Here is a 26,827-nt window from a genome sequence, read left to right as displayed (position 1 = left end):
TAAGTATCTAGATTCGCTCCTTTTTCCATGGCCGTGAAAAACGAGAACACTCGTGAGCAGTCCTTAACAGATGGCACGCGAAACACGAGAAAACTCCTGAGCGGTACGAAATGTGTTACCATTTGCCATTATGACATGTCTTGGTGGGTTCATCTTGTTTGGGACTCTCTGTGCTTGTGTGACTATTTTCTTCCCCAAATCAGGGAAGTTTCTGTCATTATTTCTTCAAATGGGTTTTCTAATCCTTGCTCCTCTTCTTGTTCTTCTGGCACCCCAACAACTTCATTACATGTTGTCCCAAAATTCCCTTAAGCTCTCCTCCTGCTTTCTAATTTTTTTCTCCAATTGCTGTTCAGATTGGGTGTGTTTTTCTACCCTGTCTTCTAACTCACTAATTCGATCCTCTGCTTCTTCTAGTCTACTGTTGAAACCTTCCATTGTGTTTATTATTTTAACTATGCATTCTTCATTTCCTCTTAATTCTGACATATATTGGTAATTTTCTGATCTAACTGGTTTAGGAACTCTATGACCCTTACTCTGAATTCTTTCTCTGACATATTGCTCACCTCCATGTCATTTAGTTTCTTTCTGGTGATTCCTCCTTTTGTTTCTATTGGGGTTGTTTCTTTGTCTCCCCCTTTTATCCTATCTCTTTCTGGTAAACACGAGAAAACTCCTGAGCGGTACGAAATGTGTTACCATTTGCCATTATGACATGTCTTGGTGGGTTCATCTTGTTTGGGACTCTCTGTGCTTGTGTGACTATTTTCTTCCCCAAATCAGGGAAGTTTCTGTCATTATTTCTTCAAATGGGTTTTCTAATCCTTGCTCCTCTTCTTGTCCTTCTGGCACCCCAACAACTTCATTACATGTTGTCCCAAAATTCCCTTAAGCTCTCCTCCTGCTTTCTAATTTTTTTCTCCAATTGCTGTTCAGATTGGGTGTGTTTTTCTACCCTGTCTTCTAACTCACTAATTCGATCCTCTGCTTCTTCTAGTCTTTGAAACCTTCCTTCCGTTGTGTTTATTATTTTAACTATGCATTCTTCATTTCCTCTTAATTCTGACATATATTGGTAATTTTCTGATCTAACTGGTTTAGGAACTCTATGACCCTTACTCTGAATTCTTTCTCTGACATATTGCTCACCTCCATGTCATTTAGTTTCTTTCTGGTGATTCCTCCTTTTGTTTCTATTGGGGTTGTTTCTTTGTCTCCCCCTTTTATCCTATCTCTTTCTGGTCCTGGGCTCTCTGCTTGGGGTCTGAGGGATTGAAGCCCCTAGTGGTTCAATGATCTGGGACTTGCTAGATGGGAGGTTTGGCCTGCCTTGAGTTTCACACCTTTATTGTCACTGCTCTGAGTTGTACTCCCTTCTCCCCCTGGTTCTGGTCCCTCCATTGTCCATTTCAGATTCTCGGGGTTGGTCGGGGTGCATGTAGTTTCTCTGGTGTGCAATTCCCTGTGAGGGCCCAGAACCCTCTGGCATCTAATTCACTGTGTGGCCCTGGCACCCAAGGCCGAGCACATTCAGCATGGTTCTGTGACCTGTGGCTGGGTACACCAGGTTGCACCAGCAGCTCTGACCTGGGCTGAGGGTAGGGCATGCACCAGCCTGAAGACTGACTGTGTGGGTGGGTGGGAGCCCATGCCAGCCTGAAGGCTCTTTCTGTGCCAGGGGGCAGAGCCTCTGCCAGCCGAAGATTATGTCTGTGCCTGGGGCAGAGCGAGCACTAGTATGTGGCTCTGTACTGGGACAGGGGATTGGGTTGAAGTGGGTTATACTGCTTTTTATATAACAATTTAATCCTTACACAACTCTATGAAATAGGGACTATTATCATTCCTCATTTTACAGATGTGAAATTTAGGAACAGAGGTTAAATGGAAGAGCCAGGATTTAAACTAGGAAAGTTGGGTTTCAGAACTAGCACTTGTTACCATTAGTCTGTAGTGTCTCATGGGAGTGCCATCATTCTGTTAGCATTTCAAAGAGCTGGACTGGAGGCAAGGGTATGAATTATACTGTTGAAAGAGTCCAGAAGAGGCAGGATTAAAACATGACCTAGGCTTTGATAGTGGATGGATCAGGATTTCAAAGATCTGAATGCAGGCAGAAATGAAACATTGCTTAGATTTTGACAGAACCTGAAGTGGATGATGAGAAGAGAGAAGATTTAAGAATAGTTGGTGTCTGCCTTGGTTGACCAGTTGGCTGACTTGAAAATACTTATAAAGTGAATCTGGTATAGAGTAAAAGTGGATGCAAAATTCAGTTTTGGACCTAAGAAGTTTAAAATTCTTAGAAACATCCACAGAGAAATGTAAAAAATTTTTGTAAGCCAGTTAGATGCCAGAAATTCTAGGGAGGAAGCAACATAGTTTACCATTTAACAAATAAACAAAATAGACAACCCATAGAATGCACAAAAATATTTGCAAATTATGTATCTGAGAAGGCACTTATAACTAGTATATATAAAGTACTGCTATAATCCAACAATAAAAAGACAAATAGCCCAATTTTGAAAAATGGGCAAAGGATTTAGACATTTCTCCAAAGAAAATATACCAATGGCCAATAAGTACATGAAAAGATGCTCAACATTATTAGCCATCAGGGAAATGCTAATAAAAGCCACAATGAGATACTACTTCACACCCACTAGGATTGCTATAATAAAAAGAACATAATAATAAGTATTGGCAAGGAATTGGAGAAATGGAAATACTCATAACAATGGAGACACCAAGTTCCACCCTATGATTTTTCCAAATGAATTGTTTAAAAAACTCATGAATGATATCTAGAATTACAGAAAAAGCTCCAACTCTCATAAATTGCTGGCAACCAGCAAGCAAATGAGTCAAATTAATTTTAAACTGGCAATTTCAAATATTTACAAAGTCTGTCTAATTCCCATCGTGTTTGAAAGTGGTATGCTGAAGGACTTACTGAGTCATGATTGCATAATGGATTCAAGTGGTAGGTTAATGGTAACTGGAAAGGACTCAACTCAAATTAATCTAAACCCATAATTGTAGGAGTTTACAAACAAAGGTTGCACTGTAATTCTGGTGGGTTTAAAAGTTTTATTCCAAAGACCTGTCCTTTCATGAATAGCAGCATCTTCCCCTTCCCCACACCAAGCTAATTTTCTATCATCAGCTCTTAAAATAATTTCATTTTTTCTGAAACCAAAAAACAGTCTCATGTCCAAACTGCAATTCATTAGGAGAGGTTTCGTGGTGTTTGTCAGGCCTCCTGCCACGTGCTTTCACTGAAATGGGTTTCATACGCTTCCGTGGGGTAATGGTCTGCATTCACTTAAGATGCCCACCATGTGGCTGGAATTTTTATTTGAGATTTGGAAAGGGAGAAATGTGAGGTTCAGACAAGGACCTCTGTGCTCATCATGGGCCTGTGGGCAGCATGGATGGAATGCCCAAGAGCTGGTTCTCGTGTGAATCCTGGGAAGATGTGGTGAGTCAGAGCATGACCACAAGCTAAGGTCTTTGAGCTTTTTGTCTGTGTGTGTGTGTGTGTGGACATGAGGGAGCCCCTTGAGATTTTTAAACAGAAAAATGGAGTAATTCAAGATGACTGTTATTTCGATTGTATAAAATCTATACCATGAATTTAAATAATGGATGATTTTAGTGAGCACTTCCTGTGTGCCAGGCACCACCTTTACACTTGACCTACATGACATTTTCTCCCTATACTTGTCCTATAAGGATGCCTTTTATTATACCTGTTTCCATGTGAGAAGACCGCATTTCAGATAGGTTAAGAAAATAATCCAAACTACTGAGTTTACTCAGTAAACAGCAAAGCCAGGACTCAAATTCCCACCAATATAACCCAGAGATTTACTTTGCACATCCTTGCTCCTCCATAGATGAAGCTGAGGCAGCTTGGCTGGGAGGCTGTCCCTTCAGTGAGGAGTAACAATAGCTTGAAGCAGATGGTAAGGGAGGGGCCAGGTGTGTAGGACATAAAGAGAGGTGGATGGGACTAGGTGATTAACTGAAGGGACCTTGTGGTCTTTCTCTCTGCCCCCAGCCACTGTGTGAGCAATGGGACACAGAACCACAGGTCTCTCCTCCCTTCAAGGGACTGCCTCTCTAGTCCTGGATGGGACCCACACAGTCAGACCTCAGGGCTGAGCTTGCTGCATGGTGGGCACAAATGCCTAGGAGAGATGGCAAAAGCTGGAAGGAAGGTCAGGGTTCCTCCTGTCAAGTTGGTGTCAGAGGTGAGTAGGATGGAGGGTTTTGAAACCAGATCAAGCACTTCTGCCCTACACTTGCCACTACAGCAGCCATTGTGAACCAAGTGCTAGTGACATGCTGGGGACATTATAAGCACATAACAAATGTCGCTTCCTGTTTTCTTCTTATTGCTCCTGTCACTATTATCGCTCCTTGGTCTGGGCAGGTTGGCTTCTTCTGGTTGGCTTTAACTCAGAGCTGTCCTTCAGATCTTTTGGATTCACTGGATACTAAACTGTACTAAGAAAGAACTTTCATTTTAAGAGAAAACCTTCAAGAGTTGGGGATCCCACATCTTCTTTATCCATTCATCTGTAGACTTATACTTAGGTTATTTCCTTGTCATGGCTATTGTAGTAATGTTGCAATAAAGATGAGGTACAGATATCTCTTCGAGGTAGTGATTTCAAAAAAGCTATTTTGAATGCAAGCCCTGGAATTGCTCAACAATGATGTAGGTATTGATATACCTGCTTTAGAAATAAGGTGACTGGCCATGGAAGTTAAGCTCCATGTGTATAATGAGGATATGTTTCTATCTATTTCACAGTGGTTGTTGTAAAAATTACTCATTCACAAACAGACATTTAATGAGTACTGGGGCATGAGAGTCAAGACATCAAATCCCTGTTTGTTTGTTTATTTGTTTATTTATTGTTAATCCTCACCTGAGGATATTTTTCATTTATTTTAAGGGAAAGTGGAAGAGAGAGGGAAAGACAGAGAGAAACACTGATGTGAGAGAAACACATCAATTGGTTGCCTCCTACATGCGCTCTGACCAGGGCCCGGGCCAGGGAGGAGCCTGCAACCAAGGTGCGTGCTCTTGACCAGAATCGAACCCGGGACCCTTTGGTCCACAGGCCAACGCTCTATCCACTGAGCCAAATTGGCCAGGGCCAAATTCCTGTTTTTAATAGAACATATTTTTATCAGTGAAGATAGACAATGAAGGAAACAGAACAGTGAAGGTAATGATAAGGGCTCCAATGAAAATAAAATAGAGGTACATGATAGGCACTTACTGGATGAATATTTGGTTTCAATGACCAAGAAAGGCCTCCCTTAGGAGGCAACACATCAATTGAGACCTGAATGATAAAAAAAAGGTGCCAGCTACAAGAAGACCCTAGGGAAGAGCATTCCAGGCAGAAGAACAGCCAGTGTCAAGGCCCTGAGGCAGAAACAAGGCTAGTGTGTGAAAGTAATGAAGGAGGAAGGAAAGAAGCATTTTTTAAGTAGAAGTGAGGGTGGCTGGAAGGTTGGATCAGAACGCAGGCAAAAAGCTTATAGAATTTCAGAGCTTGGATTTTTTGCCCTTTAAAATAATAAGACTTATTTTAAACTTTGTTTTCTCAGAATTTTATTATAAAATTTTTCAAATACACAAAACAGTTGAAAGAATTTTACATCTGAACTCCCATCTATCATCTAAATTCATAATGAATATTTTACTGTATTTTTAAATCATATCTAGCTATAGCCATATTTCTATTCACCCATCAAGCCATCTTTTATTTTTAGGCATTTTGAAATAACTTGGGGACATAAGTGAGTCTCCGATGAAAGATAAGCAAAGTTACACAACTTGATATGTCTTCTATGATGAAAATGAATCCAGAGGTAGGCTGTGAGGAACAGCACAGACACGGCTGAATAGGCTATTTCAGTTGTTCTGTGGCGAGATTCTCATGGCCTATACTAAGGTTAGTGGTAGAGATGGGACATAGCGGGAAAATTTGAATGTTTTGTTGGGGGATAGTCAGAAGGACTTTCTGGGGGATTGGGTGTGGGGTGAGGAAGAGAGGAGTAAGGGGCGTTCAAGCATTTGAGTTATGCCACTGGGTGGTGAGGCTGGGGCTGGTGAGCCTGTATATTGAGATGAGGATTGAAGGGGAAAGCACAGAAATCTATCTGGGACACATCAAAATTGAGATGCTTCTAATACATCCAGTGGGTAGGTGAAGTGGCAGGTAGATATCTGAGTCTAGAGTTCCGTGGAGGAGTCATGGCTGGAGAGGTGAACCTGGGAGCCATCTGCCTCTAAAACTGGGGGACTTAATGAGATGACCTAGGGAGAGAAGGAGATGGAGAAGAGAAGGGGCCCCTGGACCAAGAGCTAGAGCTAAGACATGCCAACATGAAAGGTAGAGAGAGGAGGAACAACAAAAAGAGAAGGAGCACCTGAGGAAGGTGGAGGAAAACCCAGAGAGGAGGGGGCCAAGGGCTAGGAGAAGAAAGGACTTCAAGAACTGGTGGCTGAGAGGACATGCATGACCAGGACAGGAAGGTAAACACTGGACTTGGTGTGCAATACCTGACAATCTAAGGGAAAAACTGCATAATTCTCTCCAAATTGAATAGCAGTATTATTACTGCTAGATTATTTTATCCTGTAGCACATCTTACTATTTTCCTTCTCCTATATCAACCAGTACTATCTGCCTTTTGCTATTAACAACACATATGAGACATCATTTTCAATGCTAACAATAATACTAGTTAGAATACTGGTATTTTATATTCTGCCATTAGCTGCTAGTTTAGTAATTGTAGATTCTACCCTCTATTCTTCTACCAATGAATGCAATCTACATTAGTAACAATATTTCCAGCAGTACCACTGAATACTATATATAATGCTTCCTAAAATTACAGTGACATTCAGAGAACCTTTCTTTTATCATTGAAATATGTATCAGTAGGGTAGCCAGGATGGCCCAAGTTTTAAGAAGAGTGAAGAAGCTTGAAACATTTGTTGGCGGTTGTGGGATAGAGGCTGACTCAGGGAAGAATATGTTTCCGGATTGGGCTGAAGGCCCAGCTGAGACCAATGGCTGAGATTTTTATGGGTCTCCCACTGGTCTACCCAAGTGGGCTCAGCAGCGGAGGTAACCATAATACTGCAGTTGTGGATTTCAGGCTCTTAGCTAGATTAAGGGAGAAGTGAAGACACAGCAGAGCAAATGGACAGCAGAATGGCCTGGGGGTGGGAAGACAGGAATAGTAGCAGGGAGGTGAGCTGACAGGCTTGAATTAGAGAGCAGGGAGTGGAGGCCCAGCAGTTTGGGGGAGTGACAATAATGCCAGTGGTTGGGACATGCTGAGGTGTAGCAATACAAGATTGTTGCTCATTCTTCATTCATTTGGGTATTTGATTGACTGAATACCCAAACTTTGGAACCAAATGGCCTGGGTTCAAATTCCAGTTCTGCCACTTTGACCTTGGGAAAGTGACTTTCTCTCCTTGTGACCTTGTTTCTTCACCTACAGTCACATCCACTCCCTAGATTTGTTGTGTGGATCACAGGGGTTAATCAGACAAATACGTTGTAGTCACAATTATTTATTTATTTATTTATTTATTTATTTATTTATTTATTTATTTATTTGGAAGACAAATGTGTTTATTATCTTAACAATTTCATTGTTATCCATTTAAATGAGAATTGTGAGCATGAAGAACATTTTGAGAGTACTTTCTACTCAGTTTTGTTGTGTTCCTAAACTGCTCTAAAAAATAAAGCTCGTTAATTAAAGAAACAAAGAAATAAAACATAGTTAACCAATATTAGCCTAAGCCCCTTGAGAAATAATTACATTATTAGGTAAAATAATTTGTTGTAATCCATATTTAAGTTAAGGCTATCCATGCAACATAAAAAGCAACATAGCCTGGCTATCTTCTTTTTTTTAAAAAAAATAATTGTTTATTGTTGGAAGTATTACATATGTCCCCTTTTTTGTCCCATTCCCGTCCCCACCTCCCCGCCTCCCCAGCCCAGGCCTTCAGCACCCTATTATCTGTGTCCATGGGTTACCCATTCAAGGTGTTTGGTTGATTACCTTCCTTTTTTTTTCCCTGCCTTCCCTCTGAGATTCTGCACTCTGTTCTATGCTTCCATGTCTCTGGGTCCATCCCGTTATTCAGTTTATTTTGTTACTTAGATTCCACATATGAGTGTGATCATTGTGATACTTGTCATTCTCTGACTGACTTATTTCACTTAGCATGATCCTCTCCAGGTCCTTCCATGCTGTCTCAAAGGGTAAGAGATTCTTCCTTTTTATTGCTGCATAGTATTCCATGGTATAAATGTACCACAGCTTTTTTATTCACTCATATACTGATGGGTACTTGAGCTGTTAGCAGATCTTGGCTATTTTAAATTGTGCTGCTATGAACCTAGGGGTGCATACATTCTTTCTGGTTGGTGCTTCGGATTTCTTAGGATATATTTCTAGAAGTGGGATCACTGGGTCAAATGGCAGATTCATATTTAATTTTTTGAGGAAACTCCATACTGTTTTCCATAATAGTTGCACCAATCTGCATTCCCACCAGCAGTGTACTAGGGTTCCCTTTTCTCTATATCCAGCACTTGTCATTTGGTGATTTATTGATGGTAGCCATTCTGACAGTTGTGAGATGGTACCTAATTATTTTGATTTGCATCTCTCGGATGATTAGTGACTTTGAGCATTTTTTCATATGTCTCTTGGCCATCTGTATGTCCTCTTGGAGAAGTATCTATTTAGGTTCTTTGCCCATTTTTTAAACTGGATTGTTTGTCTTCCTTTTGTTAAGTTGTATGACTTCCTTATATATTTTGGATATTAACCCTTTATCAGATGTATCATTGCCAAATATGTTCTCCCATACAGTGGGCTTTCTTTTTGTTTTGTTGATGGTTCCTTTTGCTGTGCAGAAACGTTTTATTTTGATGTACTCCCATTTGTTTATTTTCTCCTTAGTTTCCTTTGCCTTAGGAGATGTATCTGTAAACCTATTGCTATAAGAGATGTCTTAGATTTTGCTGCCTTTGGTTTCTTCTAGGATTTTTATGAGTTCATGACTTACATTTAAGTCTTTTATCCATTTTGAGTTTATTCTTGTGTATGGTGTAAGTTGGTGGTTTAGTTTCATTTTTTTGTAAATATCTGTCCAATTTTTTCACTACCATTTATTGAAAAGACTCTCTTGACTCCATTGTATGCTCTTGCCTCTTTTGTTAAATATTAATTGAGCATAATGGCTTGGGTAAATTTCTGGGTTCCCTGTTCTATTCCATTGATCTATATGCCTGTTCTTGTGCCAGTACCAGGCTGTTTTGATTACCGTGGCTTTGTAGTATAACTTGAAATCTGGTATTGTGATTCCTCCAACTTTTTCTTCTCAAAATTGCTGCAGCTATTTGGGGTCTTTGTCGATTACATATAAATTTTTGAAGTATTCTAGCTCTTTGAAATATGCCATTGGTATTTTAATAGGGATTGCATTGAATCTGTAGATTGCCTTGGGTAGTATGGACATTTTAATGATTTGATTCTACCAAGTTATGAACACAGTATATTCTTCCGCTTGTTTATATCTTCTATCACTTTTTTCAATGTCCTGTAGTTTTCTGAGTACAGGTCTTTTGCCTCCTTGGTTAAGTTTATTCCTAAGTATCTTATTTTTGTTGTTGTTGTTGCAATGGTAAATGGGATTGTTTAGTTTCTCTTTCTGAGAATTCATTATTGGTGTATAATAAAGCCATCGATTTTTTAGTGTTGATTTTGTATCCTGCTACATTGCCAAATTCATTTATTAAATCTAGTAGTTTTTTGGAGGAGACTTTAGTGGTTTTCTATGTACAATATCATGTTATCTGCGAATAATGAGAGTTTTACTTCCTCCTTTCCATTTTGGATGCCTTTTATTTCCCCTTGTCTGATCACTGTGGCTAGGACTTCCAGTACTATGTTGAATAAGAGTGGTGAAAACGGACATCCCTGTCTTGTTCCTGTTCTTAGGGGAAATGCTTTTAGTTTTTGCCCATTGAGTATAATGTTGGCTGTAGGTTTGTCATATATGGTTTGTCATGTAGGTTTGTCATATATCATGTTGAGATATGCTCCCCCTATTCCCACTTTGCTGAGATTTTTTATCAAAAATGGGCATTGGATTTTGTCGAATGTTTTTTCTGTATCTATCGATATGATCATGTGATTTTGGTCTTTTAATTTGTTTTTGTGATGTATCATGTTTATTGATTTGTGAATATTGTACCAGCCTTGCATCCTTGGAATAAATCCCACTTGGTCATATGTATGATCTTTTTAACATATTTCTGGATGTGATTTGCTAACATTTTGTTGAAGATTGTAGCATCTATGTTCATCAGGGATATTGGCTTGTAATTCTTTCTTTGTAGTGTCTTTATCTGATTTTGGAATTAGGATAATGCTGGCCTCATAAAAAGAGTTTGGAAGTGTTCCTTTCTCTTGGATTTTCTGAAATAGTTTGAGGAGTATAGGTGTTTGTTCTTTTTTAATGTTTGGTAAAACTCCCCTGTGAGGCCATCCGGACCTGGGCTTTTGTTTGCTGAGAGTTTTTTGATTACTGCTTCTATTTCATCAGTTGTTATTGGACTATTCAGGTTTTCTGATTTCTCCTGATTAAGTTTTGGGAGATTATATTTCTCTAGGAATTTGTCCATTTCATCCACATTGTCCAGCTTGTTGGCATATAGTTGTTCATAGCATTTTCTTACTATCCTTTGTATTTCTGTGGTGTTGGCGGATACTTCTCCACTTTTGTTTCTGATTTTATTTATTTGGGTCCTCTTTCTCTGTTTCTTGGTGAGTCTGGCTAATGGTTTATCAATTTTGTTTATCCTTTCAAAGAACCAGCTCTTGGTTTCATTGATTTTTTTTTTTTGGTGTTATTTCTTTAGTCTCTATTTTCTTATCTCTGCTCTAGTTTTTATTTCCTTCCTTCTACTTTGGGCTTTTCTTGTTCTCTTTCTAGTTCTTTAAGCTGTAGGGTTAAATAGTTCATTGCTGATTTTTCTTGTTTTTTTGAGGTATACCTGTAGTGCTATGAGCTTCCCTCTTGGGACTGCTTTTGCTGTGTCCCAGAGATTTGGGGTTATTGTGCATGCATTTTCATTCATTTCCAGAAAGTTTTTTTATTTCTTTCTTGATCTTGTTGGTAACCCATTCATTGTTTAATAACATGCTATTTAGCCTCCATATGTTTGAATGTTTTTGGGTGGTTTTACTGTAGTTGATTTCTGTGATCTGAAAAGATGCTTGTAATGATTTCAGTCTTCTTGAACTTGTAGAGACTTGTTTGGTGTCCTAACATGTGGGCTATCTTTGTGAATGATCCATGTGCACTTAAGAAGAATGTATATTCTGCTGCTTTGGGGTGAAATGTTCTATAAATATCAATTAAATTTATCTGATCCAGTGTGTCCTTTAAGAGTCTCTGTTTCCTTGTTAAGTTTTTGTTTGAAAGATCTATCCAGTGAAGTCAGCGAGGTGTTAAAATCCCCTACTATGACTGTATTATTGTCGATTTCTCAGTTAAAGTCCTCTAGAAGTTTTTTGTATATATTTAGGTGTTCCTATATTAGGTGCATATATGTTTACCAGGGTTATATCCTCTTGTTGGATGGATCCCTTTAGTATTGTGTAGTGACCTTTGTTGTCTATTGTGATGGACTTCATTTTAAAGTCTATTTTGTCAGATATGAGTATATCGTTATCCAGCTTTTTTTTCTTTTCCATTTGCATGGAAAATTCTTTCCATCCCTTCACTCTCATCCTGTGTGTATATTTTGTTCTGAGGTGGGGTGGGTCTCCTGTAAACAGCATTTAGTTGGGTCATGTTTTTATATTCATTCAGCTCACGAGACTCCTTGTACAGTGGGCTGAGGGGAAAACTCGGAGGAGGGCAGCTTCAGGGTTTGGGTTTGAGGAGCTGAGTCAGTCCAAAGAAAAGAGTATGCTAGAGAGGGATCAAGGTTTCTGCTTTTGACACAATTCATTGGAGAAAAGTATTAGCTATTTAAGTAGATCAATAGAGTGGCCAGTTGTTTGAAATCATTGATGAAACATTGAGGTACTGGACAGGGGGGTCACTTACATGATGGTGATGCTTGACAATGTCCTGGTCAACAGTGTGACTCAACTATGCTATCTTTATGTCACAAACATACTCAAAATGATGCCATTCCACTCTTTAGAATGTGATAGGGAGTGAAATTATAAATATTTATGTTGCACATATTTTACATCATTAACATGAAATATGGGCATTGTAATGTAATATACTTATTGTTGCAGTCCTTTGGAATTTTAATGGAGAATGATTGGTCATGAAATGTTTTTGTAAAAACATTACATTATAATTGGTTAGTGCAAATATTGTGCATTTTAAAATTTATGTGAGCAACATGAATTCATTTATTTAGTGCACGAAAGTGAACAGTATCAATGACCACAGTGGTCACAATATTAGGGCCCCATTGTTGTTAAATTTTGGCAGCTTGGCAAGTTATAGCATTGTCATATTGTTAATTTAAAGAAGTACTACAATGTAGTATTGGTATTCCTATAAATATTGGAATCATTTTAGTATTAAGTAGTATGATCACATCAATTTTTCTAAAATATCAAAGGCATAATGTGTTTTTTAAAAAGGATTTAAGGGGTGTTTTCCACATGGCTTTTAGATGTCTGTCCTACAAAGCAAGGCATCTCGATCCTACCTAGGCACGGAAATTATTTCACTTTATTTGGTAACCGTGATACAATGGAATCTGTTTTCTTTGGTCCAGGATGCAGGGTTTTAGGAATGCTTACAGGTCTGGGTAGTTTCACATCTTGTAATATTTGAGATCTAATTTCATCTCTTGTTTATGGGAAAAGCCAGAAGCCAAATGCTCAAGCAATAAGCTTGGGAGTCATTTGTAGTCATTGTTCCTTTCCTTCTTCAAGCCTTCTCACAATGAATTCCTAGGATTTATGACTTCTTTATTCCCAATGCCAAATAGTTCAAAACTTGCATATTATGGGAGCATGTGTTCTCATCCATATTATGATTTCTATTGAAGTTCAGTTCAATAAAATTCAGGATTCTATGTCATAAATTTTCCCATGTAGATGATATTTTTATTTCCTTCTGTAAATATTTTTATAACCGAGATTGGAGCATCAAAACAATTGTTAAATATTTGCCTAGAATCTGCTTTAGAGCAAAGTCTCTGCCAACAACCACCCCTTTCCTGGTGTCTGGAATGGGGAACTTTTTCATCCACTCGGCGATAGAGTGCTGATAAAACCCAAGCAAGGAGGTTATGATTTTAATATACTTTATTTAAAAAGTACACAGTTTTAAATTGGTTTCGATGGGTTTCAAGCAGAAGGGACACTGCCTACTGGCAGCCCCGTTTCTGATGAAGGGTGGCAAACTCACATTTACATGACTGGCAAAGTAAAAAGATAACATTTTTGTCCACATGTCTTTAAGAGTTTATATCACGCACAGTTTAAAATCATGAGATGCTGATGGTTGGACTATATTTCATGTCTCCTATGTCGCACCATATTTTGGTTCACAGTTTATCCATTATTTAGCATGCCAGGAGAACATCTCGGTCAGTGTCACCTTAAGAAGAGCAGCAGAAGCAGAGGGGACAGGATAAGGACCATCTTGGCCTGGAGGCTGGGCGCACCCCCACATTCCCTCGCGTTTTCCTGCAGAGAAAGGCAGAGCGGGTCAGAGCAGAGACAGAGTCCAGGATGCCTTCTCCCCACTCTTCAATGGTTTGAACAAAGTCTCTTGGGACCTAGATAATTCAGGGAAATTCACTCGTCTACATTTCATCAAGTTAGCGGTGTGAATCTCCGATTACAGTTGTAAATGTGTAACATATTTAAAATTACTCTTTGCATACATACTATTATGTAGACTATTTGAGGGGTAGACTATCTGTTGGGATCATATTATGAAGGCAAAACATTGGCTTTCTAATTTTTCCCCCATCAGAATGTAAGTTAAATCGCATCTAAGGGAGCTGATCATCTTTGGCTATGAAAGGTTTTGTTTCTTCTTTCTTTTCATTTGGGGGGAAGGAGGGCTCTGTTTTACAAAAATGAAATATTATTACTTTCTGCAGCGTGCTTTTTATCCAGTGACTGATGCAAGTTTCTCCAACTCCATTATTCTAACTCTATTTCATTCAGCTATTTTCCTATTGATGGGCACTCGTTTTCTCATCTGTTCTTACTGCTACAAAGAATGCTGAATGTAGGTCCTCAACAGACAGTGCTATTTGCCCCTGCCTGTGGTAGAGATGCCCAGTCTTGGAACTGCAGGCCTAACAGGTATTTTTGCCTTTCATGGCTATAGCTAGATATTTCATTGTTACCTGTATATTCAGATCACCCAGTGACTTGTATCTTTCATGTTCATGGTTTATTTTTATATGTAGTTGTTTGACTTATCAATTTAAAAGTGCTCTTTATAATTTGATTTCTAAGTACATTTTTCAAGTTCTATATAAATTGGCTACTGACTTTAAGTAATCTTTTTCCATAGAAAAGTTATTTTTACATAGTTAAATAAATCTGGTTTTCTTCCATAGCTTTGTCTCAGATAGGAAGTTCTCTACAATCCCTAGGATTTCTTGTGAGACTGTTATTTCACTACTTAAGTCTAATTTATATTCTTCCTTTTGAATTGAACCTTTGTCATACATAAGAGTTTCTATTCTGTACCATTGACCTCATCTTACTACATCCAGAAACTTACAGAAAAAAAATACAGATTTTGTATCAAGTAACCAAAGCAAATTATCTTATTAGCTCTATTAACTCTAGAAGATTTTACTCTTATGACTCTAGTTGTCTAAATATAACGTTCTGGTTTTGACTGAAGTGATTTTAGTGTTTGGGGAACTATTGTTTGTGTTTGCATTTTACATATTACATAGAGCTTTTATCATGGGTGATCATTGAATTTTATCAAAGGCTTTTCAGCATATATATGTATATAATATGTTGCTATTGAACTTGAACTCCCATTTGAATATAGAAGTAAACATTCTCAATAAATCTCAAGTTCTTATTGGTGCTATACTTTAAAATCTTTTCTAGGATTTAGATAGTTTAATAACATTAAAATCACTTGCTATTTAAAGTTGAGCTTAACACTCAGCTGGCTCTGGTGGCATTTAAAAAACTAGTTTCACAGTTTCCATATACTAATTTGTCTAGGCCCGTGGTCGGCAAACTGCAGCTTGCGAGCCACATGCGGCTCTTTGGCCCCTTGAGTGTGGCTCTTCCTAAGCCTTAGGAGTACCCTAATTAAGTTAATAACAATGTACCTACCTATATAGTTTAAGTTTAAAAAATTTGGCTCTCTTGACTAATGAGTTTTTCGACCACTGGTCTAGGCTCACTTTTCATTTTTTCAGGAGGTGTGTGAACTTAATTTAAAAAACATTTTTTTTGTTAAAGTTTTTGCTCACAGTATTGCAGGAGGTATTCTCTTACAATTTGCCTAAATCAATCGGAAGCCCACCTTTCTCAGCACTAAGCTTAGTTTTGCTCTGATCATGGCTTTCAGTGTAAAAGGAGTACCTTTATAGTCGTGCCTCCATATGGGTAGGGGTTTAGAGGCTTATCACCCCCCTCCATACACTGGGACCCTCTGTCTGGTATAAACATTGCTACTTTTGCTTCACGTAAAGTTCTTGTAAATAAAAGGCTTTCTAAACGTAAGCAGGGGGAATAATTCTCACCACAATTTGAAATAAGTGAACTAAGATGATCAGAGCCACTACTTGTGTAATAGCAGAAGGTGATAAAATGACAGCCCTTCCATGACAGAAAAGATAGGAAGGAGGCTTGTGAAGTATATCATGGGCATGAGAACAGGCTCTTGGCCCAGACTTCGAAGGCACCGAGGCTGAGAGCAGGGAGCCAGTAGCTTTCCTGTAGACGCTTCTTTAATTCGCCTGAAAGGGATGGTTTTCTCACGAGTAAACTTTTTACCTATAATGAAATTGTCGTGGCAAGTCTGCGGGGGAAAGAGAATAGGACAGGTTATCAGACTGACCTCAGGATGGAAGCCATGGCAAGATTCCGGACGCCTTCTGATCTTCTGGGCCTTTAAACGCTCACACTTAAGAGATTCGTTATGTTGACTGTAGTTAAGGCAAATTTCCAAAATGGCACTTCACCCTAATCTGCATTGGCACTGCATGTTGGCACTAAAATCCCTTGACAATTTCTTTCTCTCCAACAGTGGGAAGATATCATTTACTCCTCCCCCAGCTTTCCCGGCAGTTGACCCCTTACCAGTGTCAGCAGCAGCAGCTGGGCCTAACACGGAAGGATATACCTGATTTCGATGGGCGCCATGGTGATGGGGGCCACAGACTCGCAGAGGCAGCTGCTGTCCACCACCACCATGAACAGGTTGCTGCTTGGGATTTGCTGGATGACAAAGGACCTGGGGGAGTAAGAGGAACAGACATGGTGGGGTCACTTACCATTTCTCCTGTAGAGAGCCACGAGGAGAACTTTTCCCTGGGGGTAATTACCATATTTTAGAAAACAAGTTTCCCCAAGTTGCCTTTTCCATCGGCTCTTTACTTTCAAACACCAAGTTTCACTAAGAAGACAAGAGCCCATTGCTATAGCCATACACAGCTCATAAGACTCACGTTGGGAAGACTGAATTTTATGTGTACAAATCATCAGGGTCATATTTGGCTAATTCACCTCAATTTCCAAGGTCTAAGAGGTTAGGCTTTTCCAAGCCTGCTTTCCTTCCTAAACATTATCAAATGTTGCATTTGATGTTCTTCTAAGTCAGTGGTTCTCAACCTTCTGGCCCTTTAAATACAGTTCCTCATTTTGTGACCCAACCATAAAATTATTTTCGTTGCTACTGTTATGAATCGTAATGTAAATATCTGATATGCAGGATGGTCTTAGGTGACCCCTGTGAAAGGGTAAGTTGTTTTTCTCTCCTTTCCTCAGAGACAGACTGAAGCTGTGTCACATGGATGACAAAAGATGAAGTGAACTTCCTAAACCCTTCAAGATACCACTCTGCATGGTGTTTGGAGGAAATGAATGCTGGCCCTTTAACAAGTCCCACCCTTCTCAAGTCCACACTGTGCTGGGGCCTAACAGCTTAATGACACCTGCTTCTTCATTGCCCAACACAGCAGAATGACAAAGCAACAACACCGTAAAAACCCTCCCTTCACAAGAAATACTGATTCTTTGGAGGAACAAATTAGAGACCCAAGTCCCATATTCTTTCAGAGCCGACAGAGTAGGTAAGTATTTAACCCCAGGCCTAGAATCCCGGTCACTTAACTTTTCATGATATTTCATCCAATTCAATTTAGCAGGATGAAAGAGACTATAACCTAATAAAATGTTCAATTCCTCCATAAATTTTACTTTCATTCATCTTTCTCTCAAAAAATTGGTTCTGTTTTCTAGAGCAGCGGTCGCCAACCGGTGGTCCGCTGGTGATCTGTGAGGTCTGAAAGGTTGGCGACCGCTGTTCTAGAGTGTATCACCATGCTTTACAAAAGTCATCCCATGAAGAAGCATCTGCTGTTTTGTGGGAAATTAGAAAGAAGGGGATGGATCCCTGTTACTATCTCATATGTTGTAATATCCAAGAATGCCTACGAGATTACAACACAACCAGCTTCCTTTCTACAAATGCCCTGTGCCTGTTCATTGAACATGACACAATTGCTTATTTTTTCCCACCCATAGCAGGGAACAAGGCATGTCACTGTTCAGTGATGTTCCCCCAATGCCTAAACCACCATCCACTCTCTGCCCTTCCTGCCATTCTCCACAACTACACCTGGCTTGAGAAAAAAAATTAAACCTTGCTAACTATCTCAATAAAACTTTAAAAATATCTGCTTTACATCCCCCTTTTAGCACTAGGTGTCTTCTCACCTATGCAAAGATATCGCTTGATTGTGCCTATCAGAATTAAAATAGCCTACCTGAGATGACTCCCATCAGAGGACCAATGATTTCCATGTTGGAGGAAAGTTAACAGAGTCTCAGAATAATGCAAAACCAAGATCACACAATTCTTTAAAGGACAAATGGTTGACTTAAAAAGTAAGCCAAATGAATCGACCAGATGTGCAATAAAGGAGAAAGAGATATAAACATGAAAAAAGTTCCAAAGGGAGAGAATGTTTTCCAATTGATGAAAATTTTTTTTTCATAGAAAGGGCCCATTCTAGCATGAATGAAACTTCAAATCATTAAAGATATAGACCAATCCTAATATCTTCTCTAGAAACAAATTACTTAAAGAGGAATGAGGATGACAGCAACTTCTCCATGGGAATACTTAAAATGAAGAAAACAGAGTAACATGAAGTAAAGTGTATGTCAGGTCCAGGGGAAAATTGATTCTAGGTAACTGTAGATAATGATAGAAAATTATTTTTTAGAATTTAGGGATAATAGCTAAAAATAGCATGTTAAGTAATATACACATATACAGAAAAATTTGGCAATATTAGTCTGAAATTATTAATCACAACAAATGTGAGGTGATTAGATTCACAAAGTAAAAGGTGGAAACTCTTAAATTGTAGTAGGGGTCCATCTCCTTCTAATTTCCCACAAAACAGCAGATGCTTCTTCATAGGATGACTTTTGTAATGCAGATGAGAGATGTCAAATGACAGGAAAAGTTTTACCAGAAACATGCTAACAACACAAGAGAGGAACGGGTTAATATTATTATGCAAATATTCAGACATCATTAAAATGCAATAGTTTATACACTATGAATAATTTTTCATATTAAAATAGTGAAATAGTATAGCAAGGAATGACATGAACTTTTATGATCATAGTGTTCAAACTGATAGAAATACCAAAGTGATCAATGAATGCATGATCTACTAAAATATGGAACAAAACCTCTTGAGATCTAAATGTAGAATATATAAGTTCTTTTTATTTATTGGGGTGACATTGGTTAAGATTATTTGGGTTTCAAGTGTACGTTTCTATGATGCGTGATCTGTATATTGCATTATGTGCCCACCACCTAAAGTCAAATCATCTTCCATCACCATATATTTTCCCCCTAAGTTATTTACAAACAGTGGCAACCTCAACACATTCCAAAGTGCAGAAAGCATCACTTGCATATCCTTCTTTATGGTATGGTAAAATTATATATAGCAAAAGTATATAAGCAGTGGAAATTAAAGGTTAAAAAAACACATTCAATTAATCCTTGAGAATTTGAGAATAAACCAGACTCAGATCTGTGCAGTATAATCTTAAGTACTTCTATGGGAAAAAGAGATTTGCAAATAAATGAACTACATTTTTAAATTGAGAAGCTGGCACAATAAAAACATATGCTGCACCTGTGCCCCTCCACCTGGTCTTCCCTCTACCCTGGGCTAAGTATTGATGCCCTTCTCTAAGGCTGGTCCCAGGATACCGCAAGGATGGGACCGATAGAAGAGAGGTGATCATTGCACAAATAGTCCCCTTTGTCTACTAGCCATGCCGTCAGGTTACAAACATGCCGTCAGTATCTCCCGTCTCGGGAAAAACAAAACTTTCTCTTAACCTTACCTCTAGCTACTGCCCTGTTTCTCTGTCCTCCTTTATAGAAAAACTCCTAAAAAGAATAATCCACCATCTCCCTCTCTCTACTCTCATTTCTAATACAGCGGTTCTTAACCTGTGGGTCGCAACCCCTTTGGCGGTCGAACGACCCTTTCACAGGGGTCGCCTAAGACCATCCTGCATATCAGATATTTACATTACGATTCATAACAGTAGCAACATTACAGTTATGAAGTAGCAACGAAAATAATTTTATGGTTGGGTCACAACATGAGGAACTGTATTTAAAGGGCCAGAAGGTTGAGAACCGCTGGTCTAATAAGCCTGGAGCCCTTCCCACACCACTGAGTCAGTTCTCAACCTCCTTTCCCTCTGCCTGCTCCTTCCTTGCTGACGGCCCCTCACAACAGGCTAGTTTCTGGAGGTGGAAGGCTGCAGCTGTCTGCCCGTGGTTACCCATTATCCCCAGCACCTACAGTTGTGCCTGGGACACGGAGACTCTCAGTAAATACTTCCGGAATTAAAGACAGAATAAATTTATAAAGATAAAAGCAGGAGAATAGAATGCACATTAAAATGTGAAAATAACAAAGAACTAGACTCTGGTTTAAAAGAACATCAACATAAACCAACTTTTGGTGTTCCTGATCAAGAAGTCACAACATCATATTAAAACTCGGAAGATAGACATTTAAAACAAGTGACTATTCTGTATATTATTGCAAACAACTTGAAAACTAGAGAAAACACACCTTTGGGGGTAAAATATAAACTGTCAACATTTGGCCAAGCTATAAAAAACACAAGCAGACTCATAGCCCTAAAAAAAACTGAAATGCTCATTGAAAATCTGCCCACAAGTGAATCCTACCAAATCAACCAAAGAACAGATATTAGCATGTTCATAGAAAACCCCTGTGAACTCACTGACCAACGGTTAGAACTAGTAAGAGAACTTGGCAAACTGACCAGTTACATAATCAGAGTATAAACCACAGCCTTTCCCTGACACTGGCAGTGCCCAAAGAAAAAATATTTATGAGATAAAGAACCAATGACAATATCAATAATCACTAGGAAATGCCCAAAATTAAATCTAGTAAAAGACATCTCTTTTTGAAGAAAATGACCAAACTTTACTGCTTTACTGAACATATAAAAAACGAATAATTGGAGGGAAGTACAATGATTGTGAAAATACACACACATATATATATATAATCACTAAAAATTAGAGAATTATAGAATAAAATGCATTTTTCATAAGCAGATTGGCTAAATTTTAAGTCTGGCCTACTATCACATGGAAGAGAGTCTGCAGAAGTGATTATTTGACACTACTGGTGGGACTGTGACTTTGTACAGTCATTTGTGTTATTATAATGGAAATCATTTAGATCCTATTTTTTCTGTAGTTTTATTTCTCAGTAAGAGAAACTCTTCTCATGACCCAAAAAGGCATGTGGAAAGATGGTCTTGATAGCATTGTTCCCTGAGAGGAGGAAAAATACGAAACCTAAAGGCAAGTCCATCAATAGGGGGATGATTGCATAGCAACAGTATGTGGTTCTATGGTCTACTCAGCACCAGGTAGAGGGTAAAGGGTAAAGCAGATCTCTACTTACTATCGAGAAAGGATACCCAACACACAGTAAATAGAAAAAGGATGCTGAGAAATAACAAGGGATGGCTATTGAAGCATATGTAATTCTGTTCCAGAGAAGGAGAGAAAGAAATGGGATGGGTAAGACTGATCCGATGTTTTAGGAATAGAAAACAAACCAGTAAGCATTCCATGACCTATGTTACACACAGAAAGAATAAATGGACTGAATAATAGGACTTAAGTGAGTTGAACACAAATATATAAAGGAACATATGAAGCATCTTCCAAAAGGTAAGAAGGAATTGAAGGACCGAGTGACACTAAATATTTATAAAGCACAGACCATGTCATCTCCAGACTGATAGGTCTCACCTCCGTCATCCTTAAATCCAGCACTGGCAACTCCTCTTCTCTGCCCGAGACACACAGATGAAAGTCATGGCTGCTCGGAGGGTGAGAGGCAGCTACAAACTCGCCCCAGCATCTTTCAGTGAAGCCAGCCTGCATGGGCTCCAGGCACATCTGCCTGCTGAGCCCCCATCCCCACCCTCAAGTCTGATCCTTCCACACATCATCAGTGGAAGAGCAAGGGTGAAGGGTGGGGTAGGGGAGAGGGCAGGAGAGGAGGGCAGTGGAGGGGAGAGAAGACTGGCAGAATAATTGTCAAGGGACACTTGGACTGAATCTGTAACGCTGAGGTTCTTTCTAAGGAGAACTAGAGGCCCGATGCACGAAATTCAGGCAAGGGGCTCAGCCCCCACCGCTGTGGCTTCGTTGGGGATGACGTCCGGTCTAATTAGCATATTACACTTCTATTATTATAGATGTGTTCATGTGTTCTTAGAACATTTAGAAATGGAACATTATGCTAAAGGCAAAAAGTATCAATTTTCTCATGTTACTAACGAGAACACTGGGACTCAGAGAGGATAAGTACTCTTAACAGAAGCTATATGAATAAGACATGGTTGTGCCCATTTTAGAGATGAGAAAGGAGAGGCCGAGTAACTCCTAGAGCAGTGGTTCTCAACCTTGGCTGCACATTAGAATCACCTGGGAATCGTTTTAAAATCCTGATTTCTGGGCCTCATCCTCCGGAAATTCTGTTTCTTTGTTATGGGGTGAGGCCACAACATTAGTAATTCCCAGGTGATTCTAATGTGCAGCCAAGGTTGAGAACCACTGCTCTAGGAGTTACTCGGCCTCTCCTTTCTCATCTCTAAAATGGGCACAACCATGTCTTATTCATATAGCTTCTGTTAAGAGTACTTATCCTCTCTGAGTCCCAGTGTTCTCGTTAGTAACATGAGAAAATTGATACTTTTTGCCTTTAGCATAATGTTCCATTTCTAAATGTTCTAAGAACACATGAACACATCTATAATAATAGAAGTGTAATATGCTAATTAGACCGGACGTCATCCCCAACGAAGCCACAGCGGTGGGGGCTGAGCCCCTTGCCTGAATTTCGTGCATCGGGCCTCTAGTTCTCCTTAGAAAGAACCTCAGCGTTACAGATTCAGTCCAAGTGTCCCTTGACAATTATTCTGCCAGTCTTCTCTCCCCTCCACTGCCCTCCTCTCCTGCCCTCTCCCCTACCCCACCCTTCGCCCTTGCTCTTCCACTGATGATGTGTGGAAGGATCAGACTTGAGGGTGGGGATGGGGGCTCAGCAGGCAGATGTGCCTGGAGCCCATGCAGGCTGGCTTCACTGAAAGATGCTGGGGCGAGTTTGTAGCTGCCTCTCACCCTCCGAGCAGCCATGACTTTCATCTGTGTGTCTCGGGCAGAGAAGAGGAGTTGCCAGTGCTGGATTTAAGGATGACGGAGGTGAGACCTATCAGTCTGGAGATGACATGGTCTGTGCTTTATAAATATTTAGTGTCACTCGGTCCTTCAATTCCTTCTTACCTTTTGGAAGATGCTTCATACGTTCCTTTATATATTTGTGTTCAACTCACTTAAGTCCTATTATTCAGTCCATTTATTCTTTCTGTGTGTAACATAGGTCATGGAATGCTTACTGGTTTGTTTTCTATTCCCAAAACATCGGATCAGTCTTACCCATCCCATTTCTTTCTCTCCTTCTCTGGAACAGAATTACATATGCTTCAATAGCCATCCCTTGTTATTTCTCAGCATCCTTTTTCTATTTACTGTGTGTTGGGTATCCTTTCTCGATAGTAAGTAGAGATCTGCTTTACCCTTTACCCTCTACCTGGTGCTGAGTAGACCATAGAACTACATACTGTTGCTATGCAATCATCCCCCTATTGATGGACTTGCCTTTAGGTTTCGTATTTTTCCTCCTCTCAGGGAACAATGCTATCAAGACCATCTTTCCACATGCCTTTTTGGGTCATGAGAAGAGTTTCTCTTACTGAGAAATAAAACTACAGAAAAAATAGGATCTAAATGATTTCCATTATAATAACACAAATGACTGTACAAAGTCACAGTCCCACCAGTAGTGTCAAATAATCACTTCTGCAGACTCTCTTCCATGTGATAGTAGGCCAGACTTAAAATTTAGCCAATCTGCTTATGAAAAATGCATTTTATTCTATAATTCTCTAATTTTTAGTGATTATATATATATATATATGTGTGTGTATTTTCACAATCATTGTACTTCCCTCCAATTATTCGTTTTTTATATGTTCAGTAAAGCAGTAAAGTTTGGTCATTTTCTTCAAAAAGAGATGTCTTTTACTAGATTTAATTTTGGGCATTTCCTAGTGATTATTGATATTGTCATTGGTTCTTTATCTCATAAATATTTTTTCTTTGGGCACTGCCAGTGTCAGGGAAAGGCTGTGGTTTATACTCTGATTATGTAACTGGTCAGTTTGCCAAGTTCTCTTACTAGTTCTAACCGTTGGTCAGTGAGTTGTGGAATTCTTTTCCCCATTTTGGGGGGGGGGGGGGGGAGGCAGTGGGATTCTTGGCCACGTTTTCAGGGGAGGCAGTGGGATTCTCTGGCTATTTTTTCTATGTTGGGGGGGAGGGCCTCAGTGGAATTTTTGGCCATGGCTTGGTTCCTTACAACACAGATTGGCTGTGGTACCCTGCATGTGGCCCAGCATCCTTGAGGTTTCCCTGTGAGGTTATCACAGATTCTTCAGAGGATGTAATACTCCTCAACACGGCCCCACCTCCATGACGCATGCAGCTCCCGCCCTCAGCAGTCACTCTCCATAATTCAAAATTAAACTATTTTCCTCTCTATCCTGTGAACTCCTGTTCGGGCACTTCTTTGGGCCAGTGCACCTAGGCAGGTGAACTCAGAAAAAACATCGGGGTTCAGGTAACAGCAGCTGGTGGCACCCCAGCACATTTAGCCTGTGACCCAGCAGGTTTCGAGTGTGTCCTGGTGCTGAGATGGAACATCTTTGTCGAGTGGCTGTCCACCAACACGGGAACCCCCACTTGACAACTGTTCTGTCCTCCCCGGAAATGGATTCATGTAAGACGCCCTATGCCTGGCTGGGACCTGTTCAATAGGGGCCTAAAGGACAAAAATCCCACCCTGACAACAGTCCTGAAGAGAACAGAAATGGGCTCTTGATTCTGAACCCAGTTTAGCATCAGGCTTCAGAAGGAGACAGAGTTAATGAGAGTCAGAGTGGAGGCTCACGCCCCCTCTATTATTCCGCATTGTTCAGAAAGTGCCAGCCTGTGCAATTAAACCAGAGAAAAGGGGGATGATTAAGTATTGGAACAAAGACAGTATTCACAGGTACCTAAACCGCGCCCCTGCCCCCACTCCCAATACTCATTTCCCCTTTCGCTATACCTTAGTGGTGCCACCGTCTATTGAGTGACACAAGCAGAGAGCTTGAAATCATTATCAACACTCCTCTTTGACATTACCGTGTGCTGATGTGACCGTCTCCTCAACCCCTCTCCTGTCCATCCCTCCATCTCCCTTTCCTCAGGGCAGCTGTGTGGGCCAGGCACTAATGCAGTCACAGGGGACCTACACTCGAAAGGCTTGTCACTTGGTGTTTACAGCTCTGCAGGCTGGATCGGCTTGAAATTTTAAATTTTATCTTTGATTTTGTGTTTTAAGTGAAGTCCAAGGGACAATAGAACATGCGTCGGGGGAGGTGGAGGGAAGAGGTTCTGAACTGCATGGCTCCTGCCCCAGCCCAGCAAACCCATGACCCTCCAGCCCTGGCAGAGGCCTGGCTGCAGGCATGAGATGGGCTGAGGCATGGCAACAGTGAATCCGAGGTTCCTATGACTTTGATTAAATTTAGTTTTAAACCCTAGCTCTAGAAATCATCTCACACTTTATATATCTATATCTATATCTATATCTATATCTATATCTATATCTCTATACTAATCTATATCTCTACTAGTATATCTGTATGTCTATAACTCTGTCTATATCTCTATGTATATATCTATGTCTATATATCTATCTATGTCTATATATCTATGTCTCTCTCTCTCTCTCTCTCTCTCTCTCTCTCTCTCTCTCTATCTCTATCTCTACATCTACACCTATCTATATCTAGATATCCCTCAGAGACCCAGCCCTTGTATAACCAACAACCCCAAGGCAGAAGACAGTAGCCCAGACCTGGCTAATGATCACAGGCTAGGACCTTACGGCACAATAAAGATGACACCCTGACCCATGTTATGTTTCAGCTCCTGAGTCCTAAGGTGGAATGACCCCTGGCTACTTTCTCCTGGGATCAGACAGAGGGACATGGGGACAGACCTCAGAACTGTCCTCAAGACCCTAAGAAATGTTTCATCACCCTTACCTCACCTCTGACCAATCTGCTCCCAGCACGACCCGAACCCTTAACCCACAATGCCTTGTGATTCTGCCCTCTACACTCTGTAACCCACACACATCGGCTGTCGGGTCTTTAGAGCATACGCTCCCGTCTCCGTATTGGCCAATTCAAAATTAAACTATTTTCCTCTCTATCCTGTGAATTCCTGTTCGGGCACTTCTTTGGGCCAGTGCGCCTAGGCAGGTGAACTCAGAAAAAACATCTGGGTTCAGGTAACAGCAGCTGGCGGCACCCCAGCACATTTAGCCTGTGACCGAGCAGGTTCCGAGTGTGTCCTGGTGCTGAGATGGAAAATCTTTGTCGAGTGGCTGTCCACCGTGAGCTGGGGTGTGAGCCTGTGGGAAGGGGAGACTGAGTCCACCCCTCCAAGCAGGACATGGCACCCCAGTACCGTGGTAGAAGAAGGGAGAACCCAGCTGCCACTGGGCTGCACACCCCACTGGGTAATGGGGGCAGGACCCAGGGGAGCCTGTGAGGGTCTGTATTTACCCAGTGAGTGTCCCTGCAGCGGAGGAGCTCAGTGTTAAATAGCAAAAGTATACAGACATAGATTTATACATTACCATGGGTCAAGAGAGGCCACAGAAAGGAAAAGCGTATTTTACCTATCACTGTGGTTCTCAACCTTGGCTGCACATTAGAATCACCTGGGAATCTTTTTAAAATCCTGATTTCTGGGCTCCATCCTCTGGAAATT

At 40.2% G+C, this 26,827-nt stretch overlaps 1 protein-coding gene across 1 annotated transcript in view; it reads right to left on the bottom strand.

Annotated features, from left to right (window-relative positions):
• Positions 1 to 13,404: 13,404 nt before the first annotated feature.
• Positions 13,405 to 26,827, bottom strand: part of LOC102239827 (voltage-dependent calcium channel subunit alpha-2/delta-3) — a gene marked incomplete at its 5' end in the record, with an annotated part of 304,116 nt that continues 290,693 nt past the window's right edge. Inside the window, 3 exons of the mRNA XM_005868430.2 lie at positions 13,405 to 13,806; positions 16,172 to 16,259; positions 16,457 to 16,567. Coding sequence (XP_005868492.1) covers positions 13,714 to 13,806; positions 16,172 to 16,259; positions 16,457 to 16,567 — 292 coding nt within the window. The remainder of the gene's footprint in view (positions 13,807 to 16,171; positions 16,260 to 16,456; positions 16,568 to 26,827) is intronic.

The sequence above is a fragment of the Myotis brandtii genome, unplaced genomic scaffold (assembly GCF_000412655.1).
Source record: "Myotis brandtii unplaced genomic scaffold, ASM41265v1 scaffold268, whole genome shotgun sequence".
Classification (NCBI taxonomy): domain Eukaryota; kingdom Metazoa; phylum Chordata; class Mammalia; order Chiroptera; family Vespertilionidae; genus Myotis; species Myotis brandtii.
Note: the sequence above shows the minus strand (reverse complement) of the source record. Positions and strands in the feature narration are given on the sequence as shown.